The sequence below is a fragment of the Oncorhynchus masou genome, chromosome 22 (assembly GCF_036934945.1).
Source record: "Oncorhynchus masou masou isolate Uvic2021 chromosome 22, UVic_Omas_1.1, whole genome shotgun sequence".
Lineage (NCBI taxonomy): Eukaryota > Metazoa > Chordata > Actinopteri > Salmoniformes > Salmonidae > Oncorhynchus > Oncorhynchus masou.
In genome coordinates this window covers 11641174-11657663 of record NC_088233.1, presented here as the reverse complement: position 1 = coordinate 11657663, position 16490 = coordinate 11641174, and the positions used below count along the sequence as shown (strand labels likewise).

The following is a 16490-nucleotide window of genomic DNA, read 5'->3' as shown; positions in this document are numbered from 1 at the left end:
AACTGATAAGTCATTTCCACATGCACCTCTCTCGATAATAATAACTTTCTACATAATCTGCCCAATGTTGAAATTTAAACAACTGAATGAAAACAAATGCTTCATGGAGATACATGTCATGTAAATGGTTACCAAACTGTAATATCTTCAATGCTACAATCTTGGGTTTGAAAAACAACAAAACAGCAGCTCCATCACTTGTTTTGGTAGCCTAGGGTAGCCAAGTGGTTAGAGCGTTGGACTAGTAACCGAAAGGTTGCAAGTTCAAATCCCCGAGCTGACAAGGTACAAATCTGTCATTCTGCTCCTGAACAGGCAGTTAACCCACTGTTCCTAGGCCGTCATTGAAAATAAGAATTTGTTCTTAACTGACTTGCCTAGTAAAATAAAGGTAAAAAATAAATACAGCTGAGGGATTAAATTCGTACTAGTCACTCTCGATCCAAGGACTGACAATCTTGTTGATATTGAGAATGATGTCGTTCATGCGTTCAAGGCGGCTCTTAACAGAACTCGTAACTGTGTTGGGTTGTGCAGCTGCCATGTTCATGGAGCACTGGAAGAGAAGACAGATGCGTCTCAACTATGAATGGGATCTGACAGGCTTCGAGGAGGAGGAGGTGAGTGCTCTCCTGTTAGAGTCTTGAATTCCACTTCTATTTGTTTGTAAATGGGAGCACCATACTGTGGACTGTCCCAAATAATGCTGAGCGATGATGAGTTCATGTTTTACAATGCTGTTCTTCCTGCCCACTAACATTTCCTCCACACAATAGTTTATTATTCATAATTCCATCACTAGCCATGGGAAACTGAATAGAAGAGAAAATGGTGTATAACTAGATTCCAGTTCTCCTCAGCGTTGTCTTGTTTGGAGACACAACAATAACTGGCACAGTAGATGGAAATAAATATTATATTTTTTACTTCAAGTCCATTTTCCCAAAAATATTTAAAGGTTGAGGTATTTTGTAACTATCTTGTCCTCCTCTTTTCCCCGTGGGTATCTACAGGAAGAGCTGAAGGTTTGAAACATTTCATTTTACACAAAATCTATATATTTTTTCCCCTCAATCACCGTCTGGCTTTGCTACCCCCACACTGGCTCTTCTTCCTCAGACTGTCCACGGACACCACCTCGCCCTCCTAAAGCACCACAAACCACCACTACCCACAAACCACCACTACTCATTGAACCACCACTCTTTCTCTGAATGCCCACTAGCGTTGCACAATTCTGCAACTTCCAACCAGGATTGCTGGAAAACCTGGGAATTTTGCAACCCTAATGCTCACTGCTTCTGGCTTGCTCACAGCACCTGTACCATCCTGTCTCCTGTGAGTCGGATGTCAGGTTCAGCTCCCCCGCCCACGATCTCCTGGCCAGCCCTTTCTCTGTCTCTTTCTCTCTCTCTTTCTGTCTCCCAGCAGCCACTGCAGCCCTCTAACCATCTCAGTAGAAATAGGGGACCAGCGATTGTAGACAACTGTAGTCTTTGAAAATATTCTACCCACTGTACTGTACTGTAGAACTTGACTTGGCTATATAACCTTCTCACCTCAACACCAAGTCTGTTGTCACAAGGACTCCCCACTTGGGTGGACAGTGACAGCTATATTAAACCCTGCACCTGATGGGAGTATTTTATGAGTGTACCAGTCAGTGTCCATACATTTATAAGAGCCTCTGTCTCTATTCGCTCCTCAGGACCACCCACGAGCTGAGTACGAGCTCCGAGTCATGCAGAAGTCCCTGAAGAAAGAACACAAGACACAGAAGGTACTGATTGGTTATTCTGGATTTTTACTATAGCTAGCCATTTAGATTTTATGTTGCTGGTTTAGTTCTTGTGATTTAATTTGCAGTCTCTTCTTTAGTCTGGATGTTTGGAAAGTGTGTGCCTCTTACAAAATGATGAATCCTTTACAGTGGTAGATGGATTGTATGGTATGATACATATATGATATGGGTGTTTGACTGAAGACTACAGTCTGGTGACAGTCCTTTACATGACTAGTGGGTTCCCCCTTCTTGTGATCTTTTTGTTTTGTGGTTCTCCTGGGTTACTGTGTTTATGTCTTCTGGCTGTCAGAACCCTACAGAGATAGCAGAAGAAACCACAAACAAATGGAAGCAAACAGTTCAATCTGCCATGGCTGGGCTAAAACTGGTACTTTCAGTGTCCTCACCTCCCATCCACACCTGTCCCACACACACTGCACTATGGAAGTCTGCCAAGACAAGCTCTAATCATCACACTCACCCTGTCGGGTCTAATTTAATGAATAGAGAAGACAGTGCTCTTTTTTTCTGTGAAGTACATGATTGATTATGCACAGAACATTTCCACAAATATATTATTTTGGATTAAGCCTGGGACTTGACACATCAGTCCATTTCACATACTGTAGATAGCACTCTTCCTGAGATCCACCCACACACCTCTGCTCGCCGTCACCTTTTACAGAGCTGATGTTACAACCTCCTCTTCCATTTCTTCTTGACAGCTGTTTGATTGGTTGATTTTTCTTTCTGTGATTAGATTCTTCAGATCTGATTTTTTCGTAGTGCTCGTGCTTGGTGCATGTTGTAATGTTTTGGCAGTGAGATTGAGCCAGTGTCGTTTGTTTTCTTGTAGTTCCATAGACCAGTGGTCTTCAACCTTTTCCAGCCTGTGGACCACCCTCCTGGAAGAGGAAGTGTAAACTCTAACATTTTCACTAAGGGCAGCTGTTTAACTATTTTAACAAAGTTTAGCCATGTAAAAAATAATGCCCAAGTCAAAAAAGCTTACCAGTAGCCAGCGGCACAAAGCCTATGAGAGACACTCGAGTGAGTGTAAATAGCTCCAATGTGCTAGGTAAAAGTTAGTTTATTCAGTTTTTGCTACATTGAAATGATACATTAAAATAAAATACAAATATTGTTTTCTACTTTTTTTGGGATTTCTTGCAACAAAAAGTAATGTGTTAATGCGGACTCCCTGCATTACCTCTATGGACCCCTAGGGAGCTGCAGACCCAGGTTGAATACCCCGGCCATAGACAGCATGTTCGCCTGTTCTGTTCTAAATGGTTTCTGGAAGATTATTGACATGGTAATGTCTACAATGACACAATATTCCCTATATAGTGCACTAGTTTTGACCAGGGCTCTGGTCAAAAGTAGCTCACTATTTAGGGATTAGGGTGCTGTTTCAGAGGCAACCATGTTCTGACTGAGATTTGCTGCATAAAGAATGCTGAGAATGACTTAATGAATGCCTGAAAGATAGTGAATGAACAATGAGAACACGACAACTGTCAGTGTATGAAATGTTTATATCTGTGTTGTGGTTGTGTCAGCATCAAAACACCAGCTTTTCCTCTGTCCGTCCATCGCTGTTTGGATTCTTCTGCTCACAGATCATGTTCATTTTCACATACAAACAGTTACAATACACTTGTTTGTAAGTCGACAGGTCTGAATATTTTTGCCCCTCTTTTAGACAGAGAAAGAAAAGCTGACGTGCAAAGACCGGTTACCAGCGTACATGACCAACTTAGTTATGATGCTTTTAATGGTGAGTTCAACACATATTAAGATGTAAAGCTGCTCAGAAGTATTTTAGATACTTTATTCAATTGGATTTTAAAAGTGTAGTTTAAACTATCAGTTTAAGATGTACTGTAGCAAGACTTTTGGGTTGTAAATTCAGTAGAAAAAACACTTCTCTGTCAATGCCTCAGATTGTTCTCTTGAAATTGAGAAGGCTTCTTAAGAGTGTTACAGATGATTCCTAAACAATTGAAGTGACCTTGAAAAAGGACTCCAACCCGAATAAATCAATGGTCACCTTACCATTGCTCTCCATCTCTTCTCTCCGTTTCAGATCGGGGTAACGTTTGCCATAGTGTTCGGAGTCATCCTTTACCGGATATCCACCAAGACAGCGCTGCACATGAGCAACAACCCCACCACGCGGTCCAACGTCCGTCTGACGGTCAAAACTACCGCTGCCATCATCAACCTGGTGGTCATTCTGATCCTAGATGAGGTGTACGGAGCTGTCGCCCGCTGGCTCACTGTCCTCGGTACGTTAGTCTGACAATATAACACACACACACACACACACACACACACACACACACACACACACACACACACACACACACACACACACACACACACACACACACACACACACACACACACACACTCACACACACACACACACACACACACATAGTCTGACAACTTACACACAGACACTGAACTGTCTCCCACTGGCTCACCATCCTAGGTATGTGCAACAATCTAATTCAATGTGATAATGTTATAGCACTCTTAAAGACGGTTCCTACATGTAGCTTTTTGTGTTCCTTTAATCACTGGCCTAGATCAGTCTGACAACTTGTGTGAACTCCTAGCGCAACAGCAGCCAAAGACCCATTACAGACCCATTATTGACTGTAGTAAAGTATACGTAACAAGAATGAATCAGTATTTCATTATAGAATAAGAATAACACCTTTTCACTCTATTGACTGTAGTAAAGTACGTAACAAGAATGAATCAGAAATGCAGCAATTCGCTTCAATAGCCTTTATTTTTTTCTATATCTTTTGATATAGTAATTTACTTGTGAAAAATAAAGTTGAAACAAAAAACTCATCCCTGAAATTCCAGGGCTGCAATAATAATTACAACAAAAACATGTATAGTATATTCACTCATACTGTACAGTACTGTGAGGGTTCTAGTTCTCATCAACATGTATAGTATATTCACTCATACTGTACAGTACTGTGAGGGTTCTAGTTCTCATCAACATGTATAGTATATTCACTCATACTGTACAGTACTGTGAGGGTTCTAGTTCTCATCAACATGTATAGTATAATCACTCATACTGTACAGTACTGTGAGGGTTCTAGTTCTCATCAACATGTATAGTATATTCACTCATACTGTACAGTACTGTGAGGGTTCTAGTTCTCATCAACATGTATAGTATAATCACTCATACTGTACAGTACTGTGAGGGTTCTAGTTCTCATCAACATGTATAGTATATTCACTCATACTGTACAGTACTGTGAGGGTTCCAGTTCTCATCAACATGTCTAGTATAATCACTCATACTGTACAGTACTGTGAGGGTTCTAGTTCTCATCAACATGTATAATATAATCACTCATACTGTACAGTACTGTGAGGGTTCCAGTTCTCATCAACATGTCTAGTATAATCACTCATACTGTACAGTACTGTGAGGGTTCTAGTTCTCATCAACATGTATAGTATAATCATTCATACTGTACAGTACTGTGAGGGTTCTAGTTCTCATCAACATGTATAGTATAATCCCTCATACTGTACAGTACTGTGAGGGTTCTAGTTCTCATGTATAGTATAATCACTCATACTGTACAGTACTGTGAGGGTTCTAGTTCTCATCAACATGTATAGTATATTCACTCATACTGTACAGTACTGTGAGGGTTCCAGTTCTCATCAACATGTCTAGTATAATCACTCATACTGTACAGTACTGTGAGGGTTCTAGTTCTCATCAACATGTATAATATAATCACTCATACTGTACAGTACTGTGAGGGTTCCAGTTCTCATCAACATGTCTAGTATAATCACTCATACTGTACAGTACTGTGAGGGTTCTAGTTCTCATCAACATGTATAGTATAATCATTCATACTGTACAGTACTGTGAGGGTTCTAGTTCTCATCAACATGTATAGTATAATCACTCATACTGTACAGTACTGTGAGGGTTCTAGTTCTCATCAACATGTATAGTATAGTCCCTCATACTGTACAGTACTGTGAGGGTTCTAGTTCTCATCAACATGTATAGTATAGTCCCTCATACTGTACAGTCCTGTGAGGGTTCTAGTTCTCATCAACATGTATAGTATAATCACTCATACTGTACAGTACTGTGAGGGTTCTAGTTCTCATCAACATGTATAGTATAATCCCTCATACTGTACAGTACTGTGAGGGTTCTAGTTCTCATCAACATGTATAGTATAATCACTCATACTGTACAGTACTGTGAGGGTTCTAGTTCTCATCAACATGTCTAGTATAATCACTCATACTGTACAGTACAGTGAGGGTTCTAGTTCTCATCAACATGTATAGTATAATCACTCATACTGTAGAGTACTGTGAGGGTTCTAGTTCTCATCAACATGTATAGTATAATCACTCATACTGTACAGTACAGTGAGGGTTCTAGTTCTCATCAACATGTATAGTATAATCACTCATACTGTACAGTACAGTGAGGGTTCTAGTTCTCATCAACATGTATAGTATAATCACTCATACTGTAGAGTACTGTGAGGGTTCTAGTTCTCATCAACATGTATAGTATAATCACTCATACTGTACAGTACAGTGAGGGTTCTAGTTCTCATCAACATGTATAGTATAATCACTCATACTGTACAGTACAGTGAGGGTTCTAGTTCTCATCAACATGTATAGTATAATCACTCATACCCTACAGTACTGTGAGGGTTCTAGTTCTCATCAACATGTATAGTATAATCACTCATACTGTACAGTACTGTGAGGGTTCTAGTTCTCATCAACATGTATAGTATAATCACTCATACTGTACAGTACTGAGAGGGTTCTAGTTCTCATCAACATGTCTAGTACAATCACTCATACTGTACAGTACTGTGAGGGTTCTAGTTCTCATCAACATGTATAGTATAATCACTCCTACTGTACAGTACTGTGAGGGTTCTAGTTCTCATCAACATGTCTAGTATAATCACTCATACTGTACAGTACTGTGAGGGTTCTAGTTCTCATCAACATGTATAGTATAATCACTCATACTGTACAGTACTGTGAGGGTTCTAGTTCTCATGTATAGTATAATCATTCATACTGTACAGTACTGTGAGGGTTCTAGTTCTCATCAACATGTATAGTATAATCACTCATACTGTACAGTACTGTGAGGGTTCTAGTTCTCATCAACATGTATAGTATAATCACTCATACTGTACAGTACTGTGAGGGTTCTAGTTCTCATGTATAGTATAATCACTCATACTGTACAGTACTGTGAGGGTTCTAGTTCTCATCAACATGTATAGTACAATCACTCATACTGTACAGTACTGTGAGGGTTCTAGTTCTCATCAACATGTATAGTATAATCACTCATACTGTACAGTACTGTGAGGGTTCCAGTTCTCATCAACATGTATAGTATAATCACTCATACTGTACAGTACTGTGAGGGTTCCAGTTCTCATCAACATGTATAGTATAAATCACTCATACTGTACAGTACTGTGAGGGTTCTAGTTCTCATCATCATGTATAATATAATCACTCATACTGTACAGTACTGTTAGGGTTCTAGTTCTCATCAACATGTATAGTATAATCACTCACTGTACAGTACTGTGAGGGTTCTAGTTCTCATCAACATGTATAGTATAATCACTCATACTGTACAGTACTGTGAGGGTTCTAGTTCTCATCAACATGTCTAGTATAATCACTCATACTGTACAGTACTGTGAGGGTTCTAGTTCTCATGTATAGTATAATCACTCATACTGTACAGTACTGTGAGGGTTGTAGTTCTCATCAACATGTATAGTATAATCCCTCATACTGTACAGTACTGTGAGGGTTCTAGTTCTCATCAACATGTATAGTATATTCACTCATACTGTACAGTACTGTGAGGGTTCTAGTTCTCATCAACATGTATAGTATAATCCCTCATACTGTACAGTACTGTGAGGGTTCTAGTTCTCATGTATAGTATAATCACTCATACTGTACAGTACTGTGAGGGTTCTAGTTCACATGTATAGTATAATCCCTCATACTGTACAGTACTGTGAGGGTTGTAGTTCTCATCAACATATATAGTATAATCACTCATACTGTACAGTACTGTGAGGGTTCTAGTTCTCATGTATAGTATAATCACTCATACTGTACAGTACTGTGAGGGTTCTAGTTCTCATGTATAGTATAGTACCTCATACTGTACAGTACTGTGAGGGTTGTAGTTCTCATCAACATGTATAGTATAATCCCTCATACTGTACAGTACTGTGAGGGTTCTAGTTCTCATCAACATGTATAGTATAATCACTCATACTGTACAGTACTGTGAGGGTTCTAGTTCTCATGTATAGTATATTCACTCATACTGTACAGTACTGTGAGGGTTCTAGTTCTCATCAACATGTCTAGTATAATCACTCATACTGTACAGTACTGTGAGGGTTCTAGTTCTCATCAACATGTCTAGTATAATCCCTCATACTGTACAGTCCTGTGAGGGTTCTAGTTCTCATCAACATGTATAGTATATTCACTCATACTGTACAGTCCTGTGAGGGTTCTAGTTCTCATGTATAGTATAATCCCTCATACTGTACAGTACTGTGAGGGTTCTAGTTCTCATCAACATGTATAGTATAATCACTCATACTGTACAGTACTGTGAGGGTTCTAGTTCTCATCAACATGTATAGTATAATTCTAGTTCTCCCTCTCTCATTTGGCAACTAGTTCGTATCAACATCACATCTTATGTCTTCTCTGGCGATGCATCATGGAAAGTATCTTCTGGAATGTCTAATCCAACCCTGTCAGTCTTCAGGAGAAGTGTCTCCACACCCTGGCAGTCTTCAGGAGAAGTGTCTCCACACCCCACATTCATGGCATCCAGTAAGGACATCTGGTCATGTGGATGTAGGTCATAAACCTTCCACCTCCACGCAGAGAGGAACTCCTCTATGGGGTTTTAGGAAGGGGGAGTGTGGAGGCAGGGATAGTTCTGACATCCTGGGATGTGTAGTAAACCAGTCTGTGACTGCAGCAGAGTGGAGTTGAATCAGAGCCAGGTTGAATCCAGCTTCCTCCACAAAGACCAATGTATGTGCAGTTTTCCTTGCTTCCATCTCCGTTACTCTAAAATACAGTAAATCCACAGTACTTGACATTATGCATAGCGGTGTATGTTTGGTTATTGAACAGACATCTTACCTGGACATATTGATACCGGAGTTCTTTCTCACGTTCTGGAAATTGTCATTGTGCTGACCGTATTCACATTCCCAAAGTGATATTGTCTGCCTGCACTCTGTCCTGAATTTCCCACAGTTTTATTACATTGTGACCAACTACCATGTCAACAATGGCCATTTCTTGCCATCTGATAATATTCTGTCTCTCGCTCCTGTGGGAGGCAACCTTTGGATCCTACTGAAAAACACAAAACAATCAAGATATTTCAAAATGTCAGTACATGTAACAATGTGAACATACTGTAGTGTACTGTGATATGTCGTTCAATTGTCATTGAAGGATACACATCTCAACTTTTGTTTTGACTGAAAATTCGTACTACTATTAATGCAGATTTGGTTGCACCCTTAAACTGGCCTCTCTCAAAGAGAGACCATGGTTTACAACATGGTCAATAATTGTGTCCCTTATCTCAAATCAAATCAAATCCAATTTTATTTGTCACATACACATGGTGAGCAGATGTTAATGCGAGTGTAGCGAAATGCTTGTGCTTCTAGTTCCGACAATGCAGTAATAACCAACGAGTAATCTAACTAACAATTCCAAAACTACTACCTTATACACACAAGTGTAAGGGGATAAAGAATATGTATATAAAGATATATGAACGAGTGATGGTACAGAGCGGCATAGGCAAGATGCAGTAGATGGTATAGAGTACAGTATATACATATGAGATGAGTATGTAAACAAAGTGGCATAGTTAAAGTGGCTAGTGATACATGTATTACATAAGGATGCAGTAGATGATATAGAGTACAGTATATACTTATACATATGAGATAAATAATGTAGGGTATGTAAACATTATATTAAGTAGCATTGTTTAAAGTGGCTAGTGATATATTTTACATCAATTCCCATCAATTCCCATTATTAAAGTGGCTGGAGTTGAGTCAGTGTGTTGGCAGCAGCCACTCAATGTTAGTGGTTGCTGTTTAACAGTCTGATGGCCTTGAGATAGAAGCTGTTTTTCAGTCTCTCGGTCCCAGCTTTGATGCACCTGTACTGACCTCGCCTTCTGGATGATAGCGGGGTGAACAGGCAGTGGCTCGGGTGGTAGATGTCCTTGATGATCTTTATGGCCTTCCTGTAACATCGGGTGGTGTAGGTGTCCTGGAGGGCAGGTAGTTTGCCCCCGGTGATGCGTTGTGCAGACCACACTACCCTCTGGTGAGCCTTACGGTTGTGGGCGTAGCAGTTTCCGTACCAGACGGTGATACAGCCCGACAGGATGCTCTCGATTGTGCATCTGTAGAAGTTTGTGAGTGCTTCTCATTAGACACCACCGCTCTTGGTCTTCCTCTCCTTTGTCCTCCACGCTGTCTCCCTCTCCCTGCCACTCTTCTTTCCCCACCAACCTGTCTTCTTTGATCCATGTTTCCAAACTAAATCATTACGAAGCCGTTCTCTTTTGTTTGTTTGGTAACGAGACTAAAAACAGGTTTCAGCTGAAATTGCAATCAGCTGTGTTCGGAATGATTAAATATTCTATTGAGATTTTCTATGTTTCAATCTGGTTACAGTAGAAATGCACAGCATTTGCCATCATTCTGTTTTGAATGTGTTTTTAACAGTTTTGGAAACAGTGTGTTAGCATTTGACAACATGTATGAATGAGAAAAGAGTTCATGGATTTCTGAGGAATGTGGTCATTGAATGCATTTTGTGTGAAAGCAATGGTTCACATACAGTTCTGTTTTGCTGACTGTGTGAAGAGTTTTGACAATGTGACTTCAGTTTTGACCAACACATGTTAGCAATTAAAAAAAACAAAGTACATCTTGCATTGACAGTGTGCCAACTTCCCTGTTAGCTGTAAGGTAGATGGGTTCCATTTCTAACAATGTACCAATGTACTGTCTCATCGTGCTACCTACCTTTCAAACTGAAAATATCTCCAAAATTGATTTCCTTCTATAACTGATATTTGGTGTACTAAATGCAGTGTAACATTCTAACACTCCCCTCGCTTTTGTAGGGATTCCACTATTCTCTTTCAAGTCAACTCTCAAGCAGCAAATGGCCTTATAAGTTATTTAATAACATATGTACATCTACTGTCTGTTTTCTCAGAGGTTCCAAAGACAGACAAGAGCTTTGAGGAGAGATTGATATTCAAAACGTTCATTCTGAAGTTTGTGAATGCCTTTACCCCCATCATATACATAGCATTTTTCAGAGGCAGGTGAGTCCCCACAGTCTAAGTCTTTAACTACTGATCTGTATGAACTTGTTATGTTATGCTATGCTATGTTATGTTAAGCTATTATGTTATGTTATGCTATGTTAGATTATATCTTGTTAATATGCTATGTTATGCTATGCTATGCTCTGTTGTGCTATGTTATGATATTTTATGTTGTGTTATGCTATGTTATGTTATTTTATGTTGTGTTATGCTATGTTATGTTATTTTGTGTTATGCTATGTTATGTTAAATTATATTATGTTAATATGTTATGCTATGTTAATCACACAATCTATGTCAGTGAGATGTAGTAGAGTTGTCCTTGGGTATGACCTCTCCTAACCCTTCATTTTCTTCCTGTGCTCCTACAGGCTTGTTGGTCGACCTGGAAGTTATCTTTATGTGTTTGAGTCGTATCGAATGGAAGAGGTAAACAAACCGTTAGATTGAAGACTCTGCATCATGAACAGTCATTTGGATATGTATTCAATATTAGTCATCTGACAGTAAAGGAAGAAAAACAATAATTCATTATTTGTAATTGTATAAATATTCAATTTTCATTAATTTCATCACATTGCCTATTGAACACAATCTTTATAAATGTTGAAGTGCAGATGGCTATGAATTAAACACTGTTAGTTAACCTAGAAACATACATTAGGAGTTCACATATTCAAAATAAATCTGTATTCAAGTCCTGCAATTCAAACAAACACAGAAAAACAACCTGTGCACTACGGTGAACTTTTAAAGAAGATGTCCCTCTTGAGCCGATGACCAACGTTTACAGTGAACTTGGATATCTGTGAACGTCAGGGAAATTACCTTTAAAAGTCTATTGCTGTGAGGAAGTCTGTGTTGGATTAACCTCTAGCGACGAGCAATCCCGTATCCGATAGAGTAATCATAGTCTCAAGCGCATTACCATAACGCAACGTTTCCTATTCATGAAAATCGCAAATTAAATGAAATAAATATATTCAAACACAAGCTTAGCCTTTTGTTAACAACACTGTCATCTCAGATTTTCAAAATATGCTTTTCAACCAAAGCTACACAAGCATTTGTGTAAGAGTATTGATAGCCTAGCATAGCATTAAGCCTAGCATTCAGCAGGCAACATTTTCACAAAAACAAGAAAAGTATTCAAATAAAATAATTTATCTTTGAAGAACTTCGGATGATTTCAATGACGGGACTCTCAGTTAGATAGCAAATGTTCATTTTTTCCAAAAATATTATTTGTGTTGGCAAAATAGCTCCGTTTTGTTCATCACGTTTGGCTAAGAAAAAGACCGGAAAATTGAGTCACTACAAAGGCAAACTTTTTTCCAAATTAGCTCCATAATATCGACAGAAACAGAAACGTTGTTTAGGATCAATCATAAAGGTGTTTTTCACATATCTATTCAATAATATATCAGTTGTAACAGTTGGTTTCTCATCAGAAGCAAACGGAAAAATACTGCAGCTGGAGATTACGCAATAATTGCAACGGAGGACACCAAGCGACCACCTGGTAGATGTAGTCTCTTATGGTCAATCTTCCAATGATATGCCTACAAATACGTCACAATGCTGTCGACACCTTGGGGAAGTGACAGAAAGCCTAAGCTCATTCGTAGCCCATTCACAGCCATATAAGGAGTCATTGGCATGAGGCGGTTTCAAAAAATGCGGCACTTCCTGATTGGATTTTTATCTGGGTTTCGCCTGTAACATCAGTTCTGTGGCACTCACAGACAATATCTTTGCAGTTTTGGAAACGTCAGAGTGTTTTCTTTCCAAAGCTGTCAATTATATGCATAGTCGAGCATCTTTTCGTGACAAAATATCTTGTTTAAAACGGGAACGTTTTTCATCCCAAAATTAAAATAGCGCCCCCTATATCCAAGAAGTTAAATCCCATCCTTAGATGTGTATTTTGTCATGTTAGTCTGTCTTTAATGGAAGTGTGCTGCAGTACAGAAGGCCTTTTAACTGGGGTTTTTTCCCCGGCAGTGTGCTCATGGAGGATGTCTGATGGAGTTGTGTATTCAGCTCAGTATCACCATGTTGGGAAAGCAACTCATCCAGAACAATTTATTTGAGATTGGCATTCCGTGAGTACACATACGCACAAGCGTGCACACACATGCACGCACACACACAAAAACACACATGTATGCACACATCAATAGTGTCTGTATATCAAGGATTCACATCAGCCTGTAACATCCACAGACCAATACTTCTCTGTGGTTCTTATCCCTGTCCGACTGTGCCATTGTTTCTGACTATCTCCCTGTACCTACAGGAAGCTGAAGAAGCTGATAAGGTACATCAAGTCCAAGAGAAGGTCCTTCCAGGAAGAGGAGAGAGAGAAGAAGTTACAGCGCTATGAGACGGACCACTTCCTAGAGCCCTTCGCAGGCCTCACGCCAGAGTACATGGAGATGAGTGAGTCTGTTTGTCTGTTTGTGTGTGTGTGTGTGTGTGTGTGTGTGTGTGTGTGTGTGTGTGTGTGTGTGTGTGTGTGTGTGTGCGTGCGTGCGTCTGTTTGTGTGTGTGTGTGTGTGTGTGTGTGTGTGTGTGTGTGTGTGTGTGTGTGTGTGTGTGTGTGTGTGTGTGTGTGTGTGTGTGTGTGTGTGTGTGTGTGTGTGTGTGTGTGTGTGTGCGTGTGTCTGTTTGTATGTGTGTGTGTGTGTGTGCGTGCGTGTGCGTGTGTGCGCGTGTGTGTGTGTGTGTGGTGAACCGTATGACACTGCTACGGCTCCCTGTGAGACCTTTGGTATACAGCCTCCCCCAATCAGTCAGACTGACCCTTCTCTCTATAGAATGTGATCTTCAACTAGGTCACTGTCCAAAAGTCAATATCATGTGAACCTTCATCTGGATATGCATGTCCAGTCCACGTTGTCCAGTTGATTTTAAAAGCATCTTTCTCTGCTTTGTATGTTCAGATTGGTTTGACAGCGATTTCGCAACAGCATTTATTTTCATCTTGCACTTTCCTATCAACATATGTGGTGATGGTTGCCTGACTTGCCTCTAGGTGTGAGTAAAACAACCCGTCTGTTGCTATACAGTGACCAGCCCCATGTTTTTAATTTGGCAGCTATTTCACACTACACGCCTCTGCCATGGCGTCTCCAATGGGCATTGGTCAGATTTTAATTTAAGAAATATATATATTTCACCTTTATTTAACCAGGTAGGTTCTCATTTGCAACTGCGACCTGGCCAAGATAAAGCAAAGCAGGTCGACACATACAACAACAGAGTTACAACATGGAATAAACAAACATACAGTCAATAATACAGTAGAAACCACCACGGTGACATCTTTCATGATTTTTCATACATGTGCTTCCTTGTTCCCCGCACTCAGAAGTTTCATGTTGAATTGTATCACGTACTAGTGGTCGGGAAATATCACTGTGATGCTTTGAGATATTATATAACCTTAAAGGTGGAAACATGTAAAGCTGGTTCACCACTGTTGTGATACCATGTAACTACACATGACATCATCTGAGTTTTGTTAGCACAAGTCGGTCCACCTTCGTTCAAAGACACGTGTCATAACAGATGTCTGTCGTTTCGTTTCGAGGTCAACAAAGTATTATGGCTGTATCCCGATTCTCCACCCATCTCCAAAAAGAGTGTGTACTTGGACTTGCACACTAACCCTCATGGATTTCAAATAATTAGACGGGTTACTCACGCATATCTGCTTGTCCGGGACAAGAAGTAAAAAATGGTCCGACAAGAAGAATAGAGATTTGCGTTGTCCGGATGGTCAAGTAAAGACAATCACACAAAAATCGCAATATCAAACAATTACTCTGATCACAATTAGATCAGAGTGATCCCCTGGATGCGATGTGTTGCTGTTCTGTATTGCATTAACAGGCAGGGCAGTCTTACAATCCTCCCCGGTTGTGAGATAAGCTATTGAGATCAAAGAGCAGAACCGCGTGTAGTCGCATGTGCACATTTGCTGATATTACTGGCTAATCATTGAGTTATTTGTACAGTTATAGCACATTTTTGGTCAGCAAATAGGCTTTGTACTGTCATGAAAATCCTGGAGAATGCATGCTGTGCGCATCAGCTGCATGTGTGCCAGAGGAACGAGAGGGAGACATGACAGCAGGTAGGCCTATAAAATAATAACAATGAATAACTAGAGAGCTAGTTCAAACCACATTGTGTACCCTGACTAGTTATCTCGTTCGTCTCGCTATTATCACGTCTTAATGTAATTTATGAGAATTCTTCAGAGTTTGTGGCGCAGCAGAAACTTCAGCATAACCCAAATCCAGAGGTTGTGAGTTCAAATCCCAGGTGGGGTCATAGTGATATTGTCATCGATGAAAGATTTTTACAGTGTTTTATCTGAACAGCGTGTCACTTACCTTAAAACCCCCATACCATTACAAAAAACACGTGACATTTGCAGTTTCACATTTGAAAACCACATTTTCACATGAAATCGCATTTTCACATGAGAAATAACAGTTTTCAAATGTTGAGTTGAAATTTCCACGAAACAAAATAGACACGTGATGTCAGTTGTTCACATATGAAACCATACAGTATGTTCATATGTGTTCAATATAGAGTTCACACGTAAATTAACACCACCTTTTCACACGTGAGGAGAATAACATGTTTTCACCACACATGTGAATTTCAGATTCACATGTGGAATTTGTAGTTTCACATGTGAACATTTTATTTGCCTTTCCATATATGCAATCCTAACTCTCACATGTGGAATTGCCTTTTCACATGTGGAAAAACTCAGATGTTGTCATGTGTAGTTACATGGTATCACAAAAGTGGTGAACCAGCTTTACATGTTTCCACCTTTAAGGTTATATAATATCTGAAAGCATCACAGTGATATTTTCTAGTACGTGATACAATTCAACATGAAACTTTAATCTAAGTGCAGGGAACAAGGAAGCACATGTATGACATTTTGCATCCCCATGTTGTCACATTTATTTAACATAAGATCATGTTTTCACACTCAAATGTAGTTTTGTGTAGTTTCATGTTATCACATTACCTTACATTACCACATGAAATCACGTGATCTTACTGAAGTGAACCTCTGTCGTGAGAGAATTCTGATAGGCTTTCATGGGGGCGGCAGGTAGCCTAGTGGTTAAAGCGTTGGACTATTAACCGGAAGGTTGCAAGTTCAAATCCACCAAG

The 16490-nt window shown here is 39.7% G+C and overlaps 1 protein-coding gene across 3 annotated transcripts in view; it reads left to right on the top strand.

Moving 5' to 3' along the window:
- Nucleotides 1–16490, top strand: part of LOC135509013 (anoctamin-1-like) — a 132468-nt gene that overhangs the window by 102869 nt on the left and 13109 nt on the right. For 2 of the 3 annotated variants that reach the window (XM_064929298.1, XM_064929300.1), the window contains exons 13-21: nt 538–620; nt 1014–1025; nt 1709–1780; nt 3489–3563; nt 3873–4074; nt 11165–11276; nt 11651–11708; nt 13284–13384; nt 13579–13721. In XM_064929298.1, coding sequence (XP_064785370.1) covers nt 538–620; nt 1014–1025; nt 1709–1780; nt 3489–3563; nt 3873–4074; nt 11165–11276; nt 11651–11708; nt 13284–13384; nt 13579–13721 — 858 coding nt within the window. The remainder of the gene's footprint in view (nt 1–537; nt 621–1013; nt 1026–1708; nt 1781–3488; nt 3564–3872; nt 4075–11164; nt 11277–11650; nt 11709–13283; nt 13385–13578; nt 13722–16490) is intronic. The other variant, XM_064929299.1, reaches the window with a different exon arrangement.